The following is a 20,280-nucleotide window of genomic DNA, read 5'->3' as shown; positions in this document are numbered from 1 at the left end:
ACATTGGTGATACCCTTGCATATCATATTTTACCTCTGTGAATGGCGGACCACCAAGACGATCGTAAAGCTGTCGCATGTTGTTGATGACGTCCACCCTACCATCGTCCTGCAGCCTGCTGGCGATGTTAAGCAGAAGCACCAAGAGACGAAACTCCTCCACAGATCTGTGATAAACCAATAACATTCAAATAAGTACAATTCAATTCACAATTTACTGCCTATAACATTTGATTATATTTGAACAGACGGCCAATGTCCAGGCAAGGTACTATGACATCGATGTACCTTAGTCGTGTCAACTAATTACATCCTAACAACTGCAGATCAACAACACCAACAGTGATATGTATGTACATACTCTGCTACCACTGTGCTTAAGCCTCGTTTGGGATCACTTGTCCACGTGAGAAAGTTGTCAATCAGCAAGTGGAAACTGGGATCCCTCACACTCCCCATGATGTGGTAATGTTGAATAACAGTAGTGTCATTGATATCCTGAAATATTAAAATACTAAATGGTTACTTATAATGCACACTGCTGTTTAAGGTTATGCACATGTATGTAGCCATGTATACATTTTTCAGGCCACGGTAGAGAGTAAGTGACTCACTGTTGAACGATTTCTGTAAATAATCGAGTCTTGAACAGTTAACATGAGCTGAATACATGAACAACGATCCACACTATCGGGCACACAATCAGCCAAGTTACCGACCCTGGCCACCGGTCTCTTCAGCTGGTTCTTATATGGGATACTGGTGACCTTTTCCTCTCCAGAATCCACACAGGATTCTTCGTGTGGTAAAAAGATATAGTGATATAACTCGAGCAACAACACTGTGGGTTAACGCTACACACAGTACATCAGTATTCGCATTGAAAATATTATGTTTTTCAACCTTTAGTTTCAGCTCCACTGTGTTCAGAAGGATGTCATCAGACAGAGCTGTAGACCTGGACATGCTCACTTCAAACCTGGTGGTGCTAACAGGACAGTCTACTGATGGGAGGTAATCCTGGAACGAGTTGTTAATGATGACTAATTTATGAACATCAAATAGATCTTGTACCTATATGTCGTTTATTACATCTGTAACTATCATCAGGACATTATATGCTCCCGTGAATACGAGTACGGGCTTTGAACATAATATATCAAACTATTCTACGGAAGCTATTTAACATGCAGCTTACTTTCAATATAGTGAGTGGGTCTTTGACGCCCCACTCAGCAATATGACGGTAGTCTGAAAATTGTGGAGCCTGGACCAGACAATCCAGTGATTAACATCACGAGCATCGATGTATGGGATACGATAACGTGAATCAACCAAGTCAGCACCCGATCCCGTTAGTCGCCTCTTACGACAAGCACGGATTGTTGAAAGCCAATTCTAACTGCACTTTAAATCAAAGTAAATGTCAAATGTGTTTCTTAATTATATTTAATGTACCGTTGGTAATGCATCTTGAAATAACCTCTACAAAACATACAATGACATATTTATAGCATCATATCCGTAGGACTGATGTTGTTTCTTGAGCATGATGTTTTGTTTTATGTGGTTGTTGCTCTTGAAAGAAACAATTTCATCAAGATAATATTATGCACATTTTCCTACAAAAATAGACAATATTTCTTTAACGTTCTTCGGGAAATAAACCCACTCCTCAAATGGGTCCAGCTCACTTCCTCTTAATTAGGAAACAACAATATGGTTACTACTGTTTGTATGAAGTGTATGCTTTGGGCAAAAAGCGTGACATGAATGTGTGGCCTTGATATCTTAGAATATATAAAACCATTTTTAAATATCAGTTCATAAATATATACTGACCAGAGCACCTCCAGCATATGTTATTAAAATGTGCGAGTCACTGTTGTAAACTTGATTCCACACGGCCTCTTTTTCCGGATGTGACGACATAATAAAGAACCCATTCAGAGATGCATATGACTGCGAAATAGAAATGAGTATTAATAAAAAGGGTTATAATAATGACTGATCTCATTCTTCTTTACCGAATTGTCAGTTTTGTATGTTTGGGCTATTCACGCGACTTATCCAAAAACGTACAAGTAAACAGAGCATATTTTTCTCTTGTCAAATAACTTGTTGATATCATCAAGTGATCTGCTATGTCGACATTGTCATGAGTGGCGCAGAAAAAGACAACTGCTTTACTTATTAGGTATGTTCGTGCATGAACTGCACGATCTTACTCTGAAAACCATAGCGTAATTGAAGACTGATAGACTGAAAGTAGTACAGGCACAAAGTGATATTTTACTCGAGTGAAACATCAATTGTAAATTTGAGGATAAATATAGCATTTCACCACTCAATGAACAACATCTGTACATTGAACATGATGTATTGCGCTGCTTACTTACAGGAACGCTTGTGACAATTGCTCCCTCGGCATGCCCTGAAAGGTAATTGCAACTGATATGGAGAACTTTAACTACAAGACTATTTTCAAAGTTACATTGTTGACATGTGTCTCGATATTCAAGGTCACGCAGACTTAGTTCACTTCCTTAGCATGTATAACATACCATTTTACGTTTACAGAGTTAAATAACCAGTTGATCTTTCATTACATGTATTGCCACTTTAGCAATTCGGATGATACTGTACTCACCCCCACCTCCGCGTTGTAAAGCCTAAAATAAATGAGATGAGTCAGTCAATCACTAAATGTGATGTAAATTCTGCACAACTTATTATTTTGCGTGGAAAGTGTGTATCTGGATACATGGAGTGTATCTATACCGTCACTTGTCAAAAGTGTGTAATCAACGTTGACAGGTCAGACAGTTGGTGGCTGATTTCTGCTCAATTGCAATACGTGAACGGAGTAAAGGTGAATTTGTGTTAATAGGTATGCCTACCTCGAGGTGTTGTTGTACCGTCCTATTGCCCACAGTAACATCTAATACCTGACCGAGGTCAAGGTGTTTGATGGAGGTGGAGTCAAGTGTTGTGTCCCCCTCTGACACGGCCCTTGCCAACGCCTGATAGATGAACAGGTACTGCTCCTGGATATGTAAAGGTGTTTGATAGAAAGTTATCAACAATGACATAGTTATCAATAAGATATCCTACTTGGATAAAACAATTGTCATGTTTTACAAATACCTTTGTTTGAATCATGTTCTTCCTCTGCCCTCTCATGTTGGAGACGAAGCTAACGACGTCCACAATGCCCTCTGTCTTCGCCTGCTCCACAAGACTTTCGATAGTGATGTACGTCCCTGTTCGACCTATACCAGCACTGGATTGAAGAAGGAGTTTAAACAAAACAGTAACAAATACCACCTAAATATCCTTTGAAATACGTACAAAGAATTCGAAAAGCACCAGTGTCTTTTTTATCTTCGAAAACTAAGATCACTTAAAAACCTTCCTGCTCATAATCAATGTTCCAGCAATCCAACATGTTGGATTTAAGGCCTTTCTAAGTAAACATGTCGAAGACATTTCCAAATTATGCGAATCAGTTACACAAATGATGTCCTATTTTGACTTGTTGCCGTGGTTTTTCAGGTAAAAACTTGACTAGTCCTTGTGTTTGTGACATCCTGGTGGGGCGGGATGTGCTCACCGTTTCGCGGACATTTGTTATCATCACTATGCTATCGTCCGAATCGCAAAATGAGATTCTTATACTTGTATTTTTCTCGCTCATATTTATATAAATGCAGGGCCTTGAAAGTATCGTATTCGTATACATCATTATGGCTCAATAAATAGGATCAGTGTTATGATTTCTTGTAAAATACACACTACGTTATATGTATCAATACACAATTCTTTATATTCTTAGAATGTTCATTGAGTAATAATTCGAAAACTAAACTTTGATATTGATGTATTTAAAGTTTAGCGCCCCTAATGGCTATTGACTTCGTCTTTTGAACCGAACCTGCAGTGAACTATAATCGGCTGTGTTTGTTGTCCAGATATGACCTTAACCCTCCACATGAAGACCAGCAGGGCAGCAGTGTCCGGAACACCATGATCTGGCCAGCTGGTGAAGTGAAGGTGGTGGACAATCCGTCTCATGCTTTCCTGTCGTCATAAATGATTATGTATCTTCCATGAGCGAATGCTAAACGAACGTTTGACAATAATATGTGTATCCTTACTACTTCGTTTACAATTCCAACACATGGGTACCCTCTGTAAAAGAGAGGACATGGGTGTCCATTTAATGAAAGACATCACATACTGTGTCTCTGATGTGACTTTCAGCATGGCTTACCGATAGGTAGCATCGTTCAGACTCACACCTACTTTCTCTTTCTGGACAGCCAACTTGGTGACAGTATAGTTTGCTAGTTGGGTTTGTGCTGCCATAGTAACTGAAATGTCTCCAAACGTCTTGGTACCCTTCTCTGGCCAATATTGTAGACACTTCATCTTTAACAGAGTTCACATGTATGAATAATTGCATCCATAAACATTTCAAGCTGTGTTTTTAATTTGATTTCATAAAAAGATAACATTAATTCTTACAGACAAATGTAATCTTATTGTTGTAAAGTCAGAAAGTTTAATTACCTCAGAGAACTAAGTTCATACCTTGCATGCTTCCACCAGACCTGTTACCATGACAATAGTGCTGCACCCCTCCTGCCAGATCATCTTCCAGAAGTCCGTTATTATGTCCGATTTGTAGGGACCTGTACGAGGTTAATACTCAACAAATTATAACGTAACGCGGCTGAGGACGAATCGGAGATAATGTATTTACCCAACTTCTATTCATCTACATTATGTTCCTTGAGTTAAAACGTTACATCCTTTTATTGACCAATCCCTATTTGATATTACCTTGTGCTGCTATATAACGCTTCTCTGACTTGTAACCCTGGACGAAAAACAGCGAAAAAAGATCACAGAACGTTAATACAAACAATGGCAATTGCAACATATGTATGTTAAATGTGAAAAATAGTTTTCTCATTCTTTAGTTGAATGTTTATCCTGACCATCCTTACAATACATTTGAAAACATTTTCATCTTGGGGATACTTCTGACTTTTAGAAAATGTTATAACAAAGTTGTAACTCACATCCAAGTAGCTTGCGTTGATGTAGTCACCTCTACTGTCTTCACTAGCGTCATGCAAGATCACCCGATTGAAGTCATCTGGCAAAAACAGAAACATTGTACATAACATAATATCCTTTAAAAGGGGAGGCTTTCGTGTATTAAAGAATTTAAATACAATATTTTATCCTTACATGGGTAATATCCTTTGAACCTGTTCTTCCCTTTGTTCTTCGTCTTTTGTGATTCCTCATAGGAATGCATGAAACCATCAGGTAGACGCTGAAAGGAAGAAATGACATACTTCACCAACATGAGGCTGATATCGTTATAGTAATACTATCAGGTGTAAGGTTACACAGACTTTCAATATATTTCCTTCCTGAAACTGACCTTAAACTCCTCTTCAGCCCTTTCAGGCTGGTCTTCCATCGCCTGCACTCGTGTCGCAAGTGAGGACACGGGGATAGCATGGCATGCTTCAACATCATCCAGATTGTAGTAGCTTCTAGCAGTAAGATCGGGTGCTTCCTGTGGTGTTACCTGAGCATTGGCATCATAATCTTCTTCATCCTCCAGGACGGGCACACCTTGACTGTCGACTGGATGATTAACAAGTACGTTGTCACGTTTGTCCCCACTTTGGTTTTCACGCATGTTAACATTGCGACCATGTGGGGCTGGAGAACCTAAAGCCACGTGTGCAGTAGTTGTCCGAGTCTTTTTGGATGACACGACTGGCTTCGCTTCCTCATCAAATCCAACATTTATGTATGTATTTTCTGCATCTGTGCCCAATGTCATATTCACATTAGTTTTATTGGTATCACTTATAAATTGGGTTCCCTCACATACATTAAAGCACCAACGCCAAAGAATTATCAGTCTCGAATATCAGCTGAGAGAGCGTAAAAGGCGAAAGGGTGATGAAAATAATATGAGCTAATCACTGAAAATCAGTGATCTTAATAGGTGTACTAGAAAATAGTACGCACCTGCCACATTTTACAAAATGGACAACTTTTATATCAAAGACAGCATAAATTGAAACAATCATTTCTGATTGTAATATGTACCTTGAACGTTTTTCCTCACGGAAGGGACATGTGCTGTCTTTTTTAGAACTGATTCATTGGAAGAAGATCCATTTTCTTTCTGCCGTCTCCTTCTGTTTAATGTACAATACATATTTGCTATCAAATTATATAATCTCAACACTTGTATGGAATATTGTTTCTATGGCAATACAGTAACTGACCTTGCGAGAAGCACAACGAGGATGACAACGAGGGCCACCAGCACAACACCCACTCCAGTTCCTGCTAGAGCTGCGACAGGGACGGTCTGGGCAGGTTCTGACTGGGCAGCTTCTGACTGATCTGTGCGATGACATGACACACATATATATATGTATGCCTGGTCGATGTAATGTGTGTATGTGTCAGCTAAAATACGCTCTCTAACATGGTTATCGTGTCTTAGCTAAATATCTACTGACAATAAATGATAAAATCATATGATTGAAAGAATTTGCTAAAAGTGTCTGCATGGCCGAGGTATATGATTTGTATCTGATCCCATTCCTTTAAGTAACTTGATCAGGGACCGGACACTTGTCCTTATTATTGACCATATGGTCATTGTGCTCACAAGACTTTGGCCAGTCTGTGTCATACCATGTTTCCCCCTCACACACATTGTATTTGATATTTCTAACATGTGTGTGAATGAACCTGCAGGTTGGTCTAATTGCTGTTCCTGTTATTCTGTGAAGATTACCTTTACACTGGGGTCCCATGTATCCTTCAACACAGCCAGAGGGACACTCGCCTGAACTAGGGTCACAACTGTAATTGCCAGCGCATAGTCCACACTCCTCTTTACATTCGCCCCCAAAATGGCCAGGAATGCACGCTAGAATATGAACAAAGAAAAATATTAAAATCCATGGTTCGAATTTGAGCATACATTTATTATGAACCGTTATTGGATATGACGAATGTATTTTCTCATCAACCCAATGGGTTCATTACCAGTGTCCACCCTGTCTCACATCCACCGTCACAGTGCCCTGTTGAGTTACAAGAAGAGTTTCCCACACAGTGTCTAATGGCACAGATCTTGATACAGTTGGCTCTGTAATGTTGTCTGTCACAGGCTAACAACACAAACTAGGAAGATATATATTCCACCTCGTCAAAAGTATCGCACTGCCAAGAAATTATAGTAATAGAACAGTTATGTGTAAGGAGAAACTGGAAAGCGGAAGGAGAGCAATCAAAAGTATGTTTTAATTTAATGTGCAACATGTTATTTTATAAACAATAGGAATAATAAGCATGTGCAAAGAATAACAACAACTTCATTCCCCAGTGACGACAATGACTGTAATCGGAGATAAATAGAGGTTGTATACGTATGGTAACTTCAGGAATGAGATGCACAGATCAAAACGTACGTGTCTTAATAACGTTGTACTCATGTCACAGTTAAATGATCAACAGTGTTAGTCAATATCTGGTGAACCACAAAACACACGAATCACATCGCAAAGACGTCTCATCGTGCTCAATATCAGACGCCTGATCCTCAATTGAGGGATGTGTTGCCATTTCTGATGCACTGCCTGTGTCAATTCTTGTCTCTAACCCATCTCCCAACTGATGCCATAGATGTTCGATTGGAATCAGGTCTGGGCTTTGAGAAGGCCAAGGCAGTGAATCATTGTCGTTATGGAGATGGTCAGTCACAGTTCTGGCTCGGTGGGGATAGGCATTGTCGTCCTTGAAGACAGGACAAATGCATGGTTATCAAACGAGGCACAACAAAACAGTCAAGTATGGCATCCTGGTACCTTTGTCCACCTAATGTTTACAATCAAAGGAACAACGTTCCCATTCCATGCCTGAGCCGCCAACACATGCCAGTGTTTCCTGGATGTTGTGCTGATGATAAGATATTCATCTTTGCCTACTGACACCAGTCCTTCCATCAATGTGGTGCAACAAAACCGACGCTAGTCAGACCAATAAATCCTCCTTCGTGACCTCAAGTTCCGATGTGCTCTGGCCTGACAACAGTCCAAACTGTCCCGCATGTGTTAGGGTGAAAGGGTGGACGCTTTACTGGTCTTCTGATAACCTGCTGCTGTCAGTAGACGCCTGACTGGTGCTAAGGTACACTCTGATGTGGGTATGCCAGTGATGACAAAGGACACAGCAAGTTCAAATTAGCATCTGTTGTGCCTGGCGTACAAAGGACCCTGCCACCTCTGGCACGAGTCTTCCCTGGACGTCCTGATCTCGACAAGTCCCGCACATGTCCAGTAAACGTGCGTTTTCTAATGAGTCGACTAATTACAGTGTGATTAACGTTCAATACCGTGGCAATAGCTCAACATGACATTCCAGTTTGATAATTTTCTGGAATAGTATACTATTCAATCATTTCAAAGACAGACTTTCAAATCGGTAGAATTTTCATTCAAAATTGATAGCAGTAAAGAACCTTCTGTCATCAAACAGTAATTTCTCTTCAGGTGGGCATACAGCTCGCATAAACGCACCCACAAGGCTGGACAGTTAAGGTGGCTATCATCCTACATGTGGATTATGTATCAACAAACAGTGTACCATTAGAAAATCTCAATTATATTTCAATATTGGCGGTATATATTAACTCCACGTAATCTCAGACGTTCCAATACAGTACAAAACATTTCATAAGGCATATTTTCTTTAGGCCATAGGCTCAGGTTACGTTGGGATTTCATCATCTACTGACCGCCGTGTGTTGATGTTTGTCTTAGAGCTAGGGAGCACTTATATTCAAAAAGTAACCACCAACAAATAAAACAACTTTCTGTATTAACATTTAGTATCTTAAGAATTCTCATTTGATTGATAAATTGAAATAAACACACACACGCGTATATTTGGAATTGACATGCATTAAGGCAAACTACCATAACAAATGGTAACAAAGCATGCGGTAGGTACCAAGAACCAAGGGCAAGAATGAGGAGAACTGGGTTCATCGAACTTTCAGTGACCACCCCTTTTGTCATAAGGACATATATTCTACACGGTGTATACTTGCATGTAGCCATAAAAAAACTGTGTATATGTGCAAGGCGACTAAACTATGTCTTTACCCGTGGTACAGTCTTCACCCTTCCATCCAGATACGCATTCAGATGTGCATGTTCCTCTCACATGATCACAAGACGAGTCTCCTGCACATTTTCTTTCTGAACAAGTCATGTTGCAGTTAGCTCCATAGGTTCCATTGTTACATTCTGTGATGGAAGCACTGAGTTACTTTTCTTGGTAAAACATGCATCAAGAAACAAACAAATAACATGTATGTTCGACGAGGGCATCTCTGCTTTGGACAGGGTAGTCAGATTAACACGAAACCGATGCACCAGTTTGATGCTTACAGGACTATGTTCACGAACAAGTCGACATAGAGATAATAAATCAGATAACATAATGTAGCAGAATGTAAGTAGTGTGTATTTTAACTTACATATTTTAAATGTATGTAAATGATTGAGTTAAGTATGGGAATAGCTCCTTAAACTAACTTGACCATTTTCTACTAATCCTTAGGTAAAGTACGGGTTATAGTTATGTAAGGTCTTTAGTGATACGGTCCAGCCACAGCTTGGCCAGTGATTGCCTTTCCTATTGTTTCTGTAGCATGTGACCAGGTTTTTACTTTTAAACACTTCAATATTTCTCAGACCCGTGAAGATCCGGGTAGAATAGGTCTTCAGCAACCCATGCTTGCGGTAAAGTGCGACTATGCTTGTCGTAAAAGGCAACTAACGGGATCTGGTGGTCAGACTCGCTGACTTGGTTGATGCATGTCATCGATCCAAATTGCGTGGAACGATGCTCATGATATCAATCACTGGATTGTCTGGTCCAGACTCGATTATTTACAGACCGCCGTCATATAGCTGGAATATTGCTGAGTGCGGCGTTAAACAAACAACCAACCAACCAACCAATATTTCTCATCTCTGGTCACTGCTTCATTACAACTCTGCATGATTCACAGCACTGCATTGATTGGGGTCAGTTAATTTATACCTCTGTAATATTTATATTTATCATAAGGAGGTTAGTATCTGATATTTTAGTCTTGTTAAGTACACTTTTATCATTTTAATTGCATATTTTTATATAGTGTAATTTGCAGTGTGATCCACATGTTGCGCAATGTTGTAAACATATTACTTATTCTTCAAAGCCATGATACATTAGTGTGCATTGTGATGTTAAGTCATTGCTAGGGTAACCAATTAGAATATAATGTAATTAGTGTTTAACAACCATATTGTTATAAGCTTAAGGTGCTTTCAGTACTTTATATAGTTTATAGCTTGTAGCTGTATCTATTAGAATACATTAATCATTAGCAATAATATACAGCTATGAATGTAATGATATATTGTACAGTATTATAGTACACTAAGTCTTGTATGAGTTAGTTGATGATTATGTCATACTCTGTGAAAGTGTTGGTAAATATGTACTGATGTAGTGCACATATGTAAAGAGAGAGCATGTCTGTGTGCGTATTATATTCATTTTGCTTAATTGTGTCATTTCATAATTAGGCATAGAGGCACATATAAAGCCACACTGTTGACATTGACGTGATGAGCCGCTGTAACTATAACATACACAAACTGCATATTAATCACTCAGTGACTGAAATCAGACCATGACATTCAGAGATCAATATCCTTGGTCACAGTTAAATCGATCACCGCAATGTTTGTTTGGCTCAAAGTTATACCTTTTCTTACAATTCCTCATCCATTCTGCACAGTCCACGTTGAGTCTTACTTAGGTTAAACCAACTCAAATTAATATAGAGTGCTCATAATATGTGGCTTTGCTAATATTGTACAAGGATGCAAATTGTTTATATCTTGATTATTTCTGCCTGCAGTGTGAAAAACCATTTCCGTATATGACGTTAGTCCGCATTATGCAGATAAAATATTTCCACGTGTATAATTTATCTTGAAATAGCATGACTGAGGGTAATAATATATAACTTCGTATCAGCTATCTTGAAGTGTGATGTACTTCTTAAACATGTCAAAGAAAGAAATTTAAAACAACGAGTAACATATCACAGAGAGATTAGACTTTAGAGTCCACTCCGTATATATATATATATATATATATATATATATATATATATATATATATATATATATATATATATATATATATATTTATCATTTAACTAAAGCATTTATCCATGACAAAAGCTTATGACATAAAAACATGTATGCCATACCCCAATGGCATAAGTATGCAAATTAGATATGCAAATTAGATAGCCGGAAGTGGGACTTTTTTCGCCGGTGCACGTGAGTAGGTGTTTACAAACAACATGGATACCTTTGATGTTGGAGACAATGTTTTAATAGATCAAAGGGGAAGTGCTACAGTGATATCCGTGTTGACAAATGGATATTACAGGTTGATGGTACCGAATTTGAATTTGACTGTGATGAAGGCAGATTATTAAAACTTCCCTGTGGCCAAAGTTTCATCATCGAAACGCCATCGTCGAGAACAGCGAAGCAGACGACGAACACAAAGCCGAAAGGTGCCCAAGGAAGATTTGTGGCTGTTGAGGACGGCATGATCGATGGTGTGATCCTAGACAATCAAAACAAAAACACAGCCAAGAAAGCTTTGTACGACTTGAAACTGTTCGATAACTTTCTAAAAGTCCAAAATGAATTTCGCCAAATGCACGAAATCCCCACAAACGAACTAGACACACTTCTCTGCAAGTTTTTCATTAGTGTTCGAAAAACAAATGGGGAAAATTATGAACTAAACAGTCTCACGGGTTTTCAGAGCAGCATCGAGAGATCACTAAAACGAAGGGGGTATGGCTATTCACTCACGTCATCTTTAGAATTTTCACGATCACGGGAAGTATTAAAGTGGAGAAAAATTGAACTAAAGAAAGAAGGGCGTGGCAACTTACCAAGGAGAGCCGACCCGATTGGTGATGAAGAGATCGAGTCCCTGTGGCAGTCCGGATCCATTGGAATCAGTAATCCAATGAGCATAATAAACTGTCTATGGCTCTACAACACATTCCATTTCGGGTTAAGAGGTGTCAGTGATCACTACAACATGTGTTGGGGGGACATCACATTGCATGTTGATGGAGACGATCACGAATATCTTGAACTGTCCATGAGACAAGAAAAGAATAGGTCCGGTGAGAATCCTCGTGATTGTCGCGACGTTAGGCCCAAAATGTGGGCTAATGTTGCTGATCCCTCTCGGTGCCCTGTGCAGGTGTATAAGTTGTATGCCTCCACGCGTCCACTCGACTTCTGTCGAGATGACGATCCCTTTTACATCGGCACACACACTTTAGGTATGCCTAAACCTGGCGATCAGTGGTTTATCCGCTATCGTATTGGGAAAAACAAACTTTCCTCTCTCATGAAAAACATGTGCGATGCCGCCAGTCTCCAAACATCGAAACGACTCACAAATCACTCTGCGCGCAAACACCTTGTGCAAAAGTTGAATGACAATAATGTTCCGCCAAATCAAATAATGCAGATAACTGGCCACAAAAACATCCATTCTGTGAACAATTACTGTCATATTAATCCTGACCAGCACAAGCAAATATCCAACATCATTTCACGAAACACTCTATCGCACACTGTGACATCCCAGCTTGTTGGTGACACTCCCGTCATGAAGAGCGGCCCCTCGCGTAATGTCCAAATCGACAGTAGACAACACAGTCAGCGGTCTCAAATAATACATGTTTCTGGTGGTGTTAACACTATGTTTGCTGGCAACATTACTGGTGGAAACATAACGATTAATCTCGTTGAACCTCCAAGCCCGGTCCCAGTCAAAACACGCCGGATTGTCATCGAAAGTGATAGTGACACCGACTAATGCATCTAACTCTGACCTCTCAGCCGCGAGACATTCTTCAAGTGAGAGAGCGGTTTGATTTGAAACTATATATTATAAGTGAAGTTACACCAGAGATATGATCAGATTACACAGAATCGTTGTTGTTACCGTTATTAAAGTTTCAATTATTCTGCAAAAGTCTGTTCAAGTATTTTGTTTAAAATAATCCGAGGAACTTTTTTTCTCAGCGAAGGAAATTGCCATAAAGGAGTTAAGAGGTTGTTTATTTTGGTTTACACGGCTATGGAAAACATGTATCACTACGCACGATCTATACGTAAGATTTCGACAAGTTGCTGATGTTAATGTTTAATGCAATTTTTCCTTAATTGGGAAGCAAAAATGTGAAAATGATAAATAGAATTCATCACTCGTGTTTTTTTAATATGGGAAATATCAACCTCGTCCCGTTAAACGGTATTTGCCTCGCCAAAGGCTCGGCAAATACCGATTAACTAAGACTCGGTTGATATTTCCCATATTAAAAAACACTCGTGATGAATCCTCTATATATATACTGAGAATCATGCCAGGGGCAAAAACATAATAAAATCATAAATAACACATTCCAACTTGTCAAAATGTACCTTGTGTACAGTCCACACCTGTCCATCCAGGGAGACATCCCTTGTCACATGATCCATTGTAGCGATCACATGACGAGTTGACACCGGAACATTTCCTGGTAGTACATATGTCCACACAGTTGACTCCATAGTAATCAGTGTCACATTCTACAGGAAAAAAACAATTAATTCTTTTAATCAAGACTCTCCATTCAGGGATAAGTTACAATATGATAGGTAGCTATTACGAAGGAATCACAATGAAATATGATTACCTACTAATGTGTATGTATTTGCCTATAGCACGGATTTATTGCTATACAAAGACAGGATCCATCAATTTAAATGTCCACAATTGCAGTTGATATAATATTGTACGTAAGTTTTGTCAACTTCATATTTTACCACCGGCTCCATAACATGTTATTTCATGCCACCGACGAGTGTCAAAATGATCATGTTTACATAGTTAGTTTCTTGACGCATTTTTCAAAATGAAACACACTCTATTTTCAGTCATTGCTACATAAATGTGGATGATATGTTCAATTACATCAATTACACTACTACATTCGCTTATTGACACCCACGCTGATGACCAAAATAATAATGTCATTCAATAACCTCGTTCACCCGTGTAACATGCTTGTCAGCCAAAGCCCTTCACTGCACCCTTCTACCTTTGTTCGGCTGGTCCCAGGACACACACTTGTCTCCCCGGTCTACAGTCTCCAGGAAACACACCTCAATCCCTCATCTGTATCACAACTGTCTCCCTTCTGTCCCCGTCTACAGTGTCAAGGACAAACATCACTGACTTAATCACCTCATCTGTATCACACCTGCCTCCCTGCCATCCAAGTCCAGAGAATCCAGGACACCCATTACTGAATGAATCTCATCACCTGTATCACATCTACCTCCCTTTTCAACACACAGGGGAACACATCGCTGCATCAATCTCTTCATGAAGCTGATAAAACTGGAATACTGTTCAACGCATAGTTAAACCCAACTCATTCAACCCTTTTGGCCTAATCCTTGTGTTTTGATTCCAAAGAGGAATGCTGATTCATGTGCATTTAATATAGATCAGTAAGGAGGGGAGTGCAATTGGTGCCTAATTCCTGTCTCAATGTCCTGACTGTATTTGCATTGATGTTGTTTTCTCAGTAAACAGCTCATTACAGTACAATCAGCATGGTATGCTGTGTTATCGCGGTAGTTAAATTATAATGGATCGAAATGGCGAATGTTTACAAACACATTAGATATGTCATACACAAAATGTTTCTTGTTCTCTATTCAACTTTTATGACACATTAATTTGGATTTCGGTAAACAAAGTACTTAAGTGGCGATTCAAGGGCGGGAAACTCTATATCGCGGTGTCACTAAATTGTTGGTGATACGTGTGGATTATATGGTTTACATCACTTTCTGTTTTGGATTATGCAAAATCAGTATGCAAACAAATTAGGTCGGGTCCAAGGACATTGTCCAAACAAGTGAATTCTTTGCTAATCAATTTCGAATGAAAGTAGGGACAATTCCACTTCAAAAACATTCCAGGAACTATCATAAAAAAATTAACGTGTGTACTTACGAGTAGCCGTGACATAAAGTAACATAAGGTAAGGTGCAATGGGGTTTAACGTCGCGTCCAAGATTATTGCACTTATATAGCGGCGTGCATGTACGTGTGTGTGTTTGTGTGGCTGCTTGTACTAGTCCGGACTGATGCCGATTTATAGTGCTAGCTCACTGAGATACCATGCTGCAGTTTAACATGAATACCCAAGTCAGACACAGTATACTGATTCCGAGCCGACCAGTCCTTGTTTTAGCCCCTTAATGCCGAGCGCCAGACAGTGTAACAACAAGTACCATCTTTTAACGTCTTTTGGTATGACGCGGCCGGGGATCGAACCCCGGACCTTCCGCTGTCCGGGCGGACGCTCTACTACTAGACCACGGAGGCGGTTTAAAGTAACATAAAGTGACATTAAGTCCTTTATTCGATCATACGTTGAAATTGTGTGCTCAGTTTTGCATAAGTAAACAGTTGACAGGGGATCTAGCTTACGAGATTTACCGACAACGCGACAATATAGAGCCCGCGAGTCATACTATAATTACCTGTCTACAGTCTCCACGACACACACCACTGAGTGAATCTCTTCACCTCTATCACATCTGTCTCCCGGCCACCCTGATCTACCATCTCCAGGACACACACCACTGACTAAATCTCCTCACCTGTATCACAGCTGTCTCCCTGCCACCCTGGTTTACACTCTCCAGGACACACACCATTGACTGAATCTCCTCACCTGTATCACACCTGTCTACCCGCCACCCTGGTCTACAGTCTCCAGGACCCACCACTGACTGAATCTCCTCACCTGTATCACACCTGTCTCCCTGCCACCCTGGTCTACAGTCTCCAGGACACACACCACTGACTTGGTCACATGCTGCTTGGAGGCAATGGCAGAACCGATTGCAGCTATCACCAAAGACTCCTGGGCTGCAAACTTGTTAAAGGATGATAGAAAATATAGCCATACATAATATGGAAAAAGACCATTTCCAATGGTCTTTTAGTGTGTGGTTACAAAAGTGTCACTAATATATGAATATTATATATAACAACACTACAGTGTTTATTGCATATGTAATTGAATGTAAAATAGGCACTGGGTCTAGATTAATTCCTCATTGTGACATTTTACGGAGATCTGCAAGTAAAATTGTTTTGAAGTGTTTTGTAGATTGATAAACGAACTCTATTGATCATAACCGATTAGCCGATATCAATGTCACTTCAGTTTTTAAAGACAGTTTTATTACACAGTTCTCCTTTAACTGTGAAAATGTGTGAAGATTGGAAAGGCACAATGACATGCATAACATGGCTGGATGTTCACTTTACCGCTCCTGGTTTTTAAGTATTTTGAAGATTGATACACTGTTGATCATACATAACCTTATTGACAACAGATGGTGGCTGATGACTGAGGGTGAAACAACATCCTTGAAGACATTGTGTTTTAATCATCATCAAGTTGCAACATGAACTTGACAACTTAATCTTGACAACTTAGAGATTAAAACGGAATCACGGCGACACTGTTGTCTGACGGGAGCCACCACTGGGAATTGACCAGTTACCAGTACATCAAATGCCCTTCATCTCACCCAGGCGTATCTTCAGTAACATATGAGAAGGCCAGTGTAGCTCAAATACCCTCAATGAAGTACGAAGCTCATTGACTACAGTTGTGACAAGGAAGATTGATCCGTCGCCCTCTTATACAACAATGCATTCACATTAACGCTAACTTCCCCTTCAGAAATGTTAGATGTGGGTGGAAATTGATATGGCAACTGTGCCCATGTTTCCAATGTCGGGGTCAAGACCCTTAAAAGATTCAAAATAAATGTCAAATATCAAGGCACCATCTGTTGGCACAAATTGAGATAGTCATAGGTCGAACAAATCGGGGCCTAACCATATTCTTATACACAAAAATATGATGCATGGGCATATTGTATTCCTTTGTTGTCTCATGTACATAACTGAATAATTTGATTATCTTTATAATATGCCAATATGATAGATATATTCCTTCTCTCATCGGGAAATGGTTCCTTTAAGATACAAATTACACTTCTGAAAATACCATACCATAAATCTCTACTTCACACAGATTCAAATGTGTGGGATCAGTGATGGTGAAGTATCTCCCCATTCCATCACAGATCACGTTGTAGATACCGTCGCCAGTGTCTGAAGTGTTGGACGGGAAGGTGTAGCAGGGAACACTGGTTGTATTGCTGGTGTTGCTCAGGTAGAGTGCAGCCGTGCGAATTCGAGAAAGATCTGTAATAAGTATCAGTTCAAATACATAATCAATACTAAATTGGCATTGTAGTCGGTAGACAACGAGAGGCTGACAATGCTCCTGAATTTTCGAAACGGTTACTGTGCTAATATATCACAGTGCACAAACGTTATTATAATTGTATGTACAGAGGTATAAAGAATATTACTATATGCTTTAACCTAGTTAAACCTAGCTATAATGATATGGCGACTTTTACATATATTAGTCTGGGCCAGGCAAACCTGTGGTTGACATTATATGCAACATCCCAAGCCGTCTTTGAACGATGACACGAAGTTAAGTCACCAAGCCTGATGACCCGATAAGAAAATCCATACCTCACAACAATTAATAGAACTGTTCCAATCCTGGTCCCCATGGGGTGACCTGATATGTAACACTATATTATGTAAAGAGGACAGTTTGATCGTGACTTCACAGTGTCAATGCATAAAAGTCATACGATTTTTCTGATGATATATCCTGACATCATGTATCCTGTAGTCGTCTCCCAGATCCACTGTCCACAAACTCCTAACGTTGTCAGCAGAGTGGAAACAGGAGTCTTGGTACACATCCTGGCTAGAGTTTCCATCTACAGCTTTGTCTGCAGTCCAGGCAAACGACCACAGTCGAGTAGGAGATGAGGCGTCTTTTCCTAAGGCAACGTTTTCTGTTTTGATACCAACACAACATTTCACTCAAGTAATGAACACAAGAAGTGTCCAGAATAGACATTACACTGTAATAGGCATACATATCCATTCAAAACCAAACCATACATTCAAAAGTCTCGAGTCCTAAAATGGTGTTTATATTACTTGTAACAGATATACAGTGTACGGATATATTGACAACCAAGTGCGAATACAGAAAACTTTACTCACGACAAGAAGATCTGGTGGGTAACTACACGACACGAAGTACATTATGTAACGGCCACCTGTGCTAGAATAACCTATGAATATATATAACCTGCATTACGAGTGAGTGAGTGAGTGAGTGAGTGAGTATGATTTGACGCTGTTTTTAGCAATATTCCAGCATATCACGGCAGGGGGACACCAGAAATGGGCTTCACACATTGTACCCGTGTCGGAAATCGAACCCGGGTCTTCGACGTGACGACCGAACGCCCCCTGCATTATGAAATATCAAACAAATGTTATACTTTAAAACGGTTTTGTAGAGACATATACGCATAGCAGAAATTTACTAACAACTCAGTCAATACACCCACCCACTGCTCCAACCTCTCAACCAGCCAACCTCTACTCACTCACTCGGATTGACACAACAGGACCTGGTAATACAGTAAGTCGCGGCCACTTTTTCTCGAGTGCCTTTGAGTATATATATCCTGCATTGCATTATCAAACTTATTTTATACTTTTCAAATGGTTTTGAAGAAACATACACGCAGAGCAGACATGCCTTCAATTCATATTCATCCTGTGTTTTATGGTTTGTCTGTACCATACCAGTGCTCTCTGTTTTCACCAAACTGGTAAACATTTGATACCTACCTCACTTTGGTCTTCAAGCTAACAGCCTCACACGCCCTTATGATAGTAAAACTCACTCACTCACCCGCACATCTAACCAGCCACAAACACACTAATACACACACGCACTGACCAAACCAGTCAGCCAACCTCACTCACTCACTCACTCACTCACTCACTCACTCACTCACTCACTCACTCACTCACTCACTCACTCACTCACTCACTCACTCACTCAGACGTACAAGTACCAGTACACCCACCCAAACATATTCTCTCACCCACTCAAGAACTCACTCGCCCAGCCAGTCATGCTTTTTAATTATATCCCTACCTTTCTGACAGGTTCCCCCCTGTCCTCCCACCCAGCCTCTATCACAGACACCTCCACAAACACCAGTTGTCTGGTTACAGGACTGCCCACAGTGACAGGTGTAGCTACACGAATCTCCGAATGTTCCCCGGGAACAGGAACCTGGGGAGATATACATTGGAACAGTTAAAGCTGAAAAGGAACCTGACCAAATGAGGTGAGGTGAGGTGAGATGTGGGTCGGATGGGATGGGGTGTGATGAGGTGAGGTTTAACGTCGTGTTCAAGGTTAGTTCACTCTCACAGCGATGTGCCTGAATAAGTCTGGACGATAGTGTAATCCCATTGAGATACCATGCCACAGTTTTTAAGAACGAAACTCGTTACACAGCCTCCGAGTCGTGCAGTCCTTACTTTACCCCCTTAACGCAGAGCTCCAGACAGCGTAACGGCAAGTGTATTCTCTTAATTTCTTTGGTCTTAAAGACTGGGGGATCGAACCACCGACCTACCTCCCTTCAGACGGTTTGTTCAGCAGATGGTAGCAATCAAAATATAATATATGCATTTTCTCTAAGTCGTTGCATTGAGACATCAGTAAACTTAACAATATCCATGTGCAAATGTTATTCACTGTTTTAGCCTAATGTCACTTTATCTCAATAATGTATTTCTTTGTTGTTTCGAAATACCATACATATACATAACTTTATAATCTAATCTTAATTGAAAATACACTCTGCTCGTGTAGAATTAGATGTCGGCAGCTTGTTTGAGTCACTTCTCATTTCTCAGAGGACCTCTCAGAGCCTGGACACAAGTTCCGTCACTGTCTTAACATGTTGGGCTTTGTAACAATTGTTATCGTTATATTATTACGTTTTGTCACAATCTCATGATTGAGTTACAGTGTAACGTTGTTTTAAAATGTCTCGTTGCGACGTCATCG

The 20,280-nt window shown here is 40.0% G+C and overlaps 1 protein-coding gene across 1 annotated transcript in view; it reads right to left on the bottom strand.

Annotated features, from left to right (window-relative positions):
• The window catches only part of LOC124147568, a 39,369-nt gene that overhangs the window by 1,671 nt on the left and 17,418 nt on the right, over nucleotides 1-20,280 (bottom strand). The window contains exons 13-36 of the mRNA XM_048388230.1: nucleotides 19,354-19,494; nucleotides 17,978-18,187; nucleotides 17,316-17,510; nucleotides 16,030-16,161; nucleotides 13,646-13,792; nucleotides 9,218-9,361; nucleotides 6,844-6,978; nucleotides 6,323-6,443; nucleotides 6,141-6,232; nucleotides 5,458-5,852; nucleotides 5,259-5,346; nucleotides 5,087-5,163; nucleotides 4,845-4,881; nucleotides 4,593-4,693; nucleotides 4,305-4,430; nucleotides 3,934-4,079; nucleotides 3,147-3,282; nucleotides 2,900-3,046; nucleotides 2,650-2,671; nucleotides 2,399-2,433; nucleotides 1,842-1,961; nucleotides 903-1,019; nucleotides 361-497; nucleotides 34-166 (exon numbers count right to left, since the gene is read on the bottom strand). Coding sequence (XP_048244187.1) covers nucleotides 34-166; nucleotides 361-497; nucleotides 903-1,019; nucleotides 1,842-1,961; nucleotides 2,399-2,433; nucleotides 2,650-2,671; nucleotides 2,900-3,046; nucleotides 3,147-3,282; nucleotides 3,934-4,079; nucleotides 4,305-4,430; nucleotides 4,593-4,693; nucleotides 4,845-4,881; nucleotides 5,087-5,163; nucleotides 5,259-5,346; nucleotides 5,458-5,852; nucleotides 6,141-6,232; nucleotides 6,323-6,443; nucleotides 6,844-6,978; nucleotides 9,218-9,361; nucleotides 13,646-13,792; nucleotides 16,030-16,161; nucleotides 17,316-17,510; nucleotides 17,978-18,187; nucleotides 19,354-19,494 — 3,134 coding nt within the window. The remainder of the gene's footprint in view (nucleotides 1-33; nucleotides 167-360; nucleotides 498-902; nucleotides 1,020-1,841; nucleotides 1,962-2,398; nucleotides 2,434-2,649; nucleotides 2,672-2,899; nucleotides 3,047-3,146; nucleotides 3,283-3,933; nucleotides 4,080-4,304; nucleotides 4,431-4,592; nucleotides 4,694-4,844; nucleotides 4,882-5,086; nucleotides 5,164-5,258; nucleotides 5,347-5,457; nucleotides 5,853-6,140; nucleotides 6,233-6,322; nucleotides 6,444-6,843; nucleotides 6,979-9,217; nucleotides 9,362-13,645; nucleotides 13,793-16,029; nucleotides 16,162-17,315; nucleotides 17,511-17,977; nucleotides 18,188-19,353; nucleotides 19,495-20,280) is intronic.

The sequence above is a fragment of the Haliotis rufescens genome, unplaced genomic scaffold (assembly GCF_023055435.1).
Source record: "Haliotis rufescens isolate VD_foot unplaced genomic scaffold, xgHalRufe1.0.p SCAF_7, whole genome shotgun sequence".
Classification (NCBI taxonomy): Eukaryota; Metazoa; Mollusca; class Gastropoda; order Lepetellida; family Haliotidae; genus Haliotis; species Haliotis rufescens.
The sequence above is the reverse complement of the archived record's forward strand: the minus strand, read 5'-3'. Positions and strand labels throughout refer to the sequence as shown.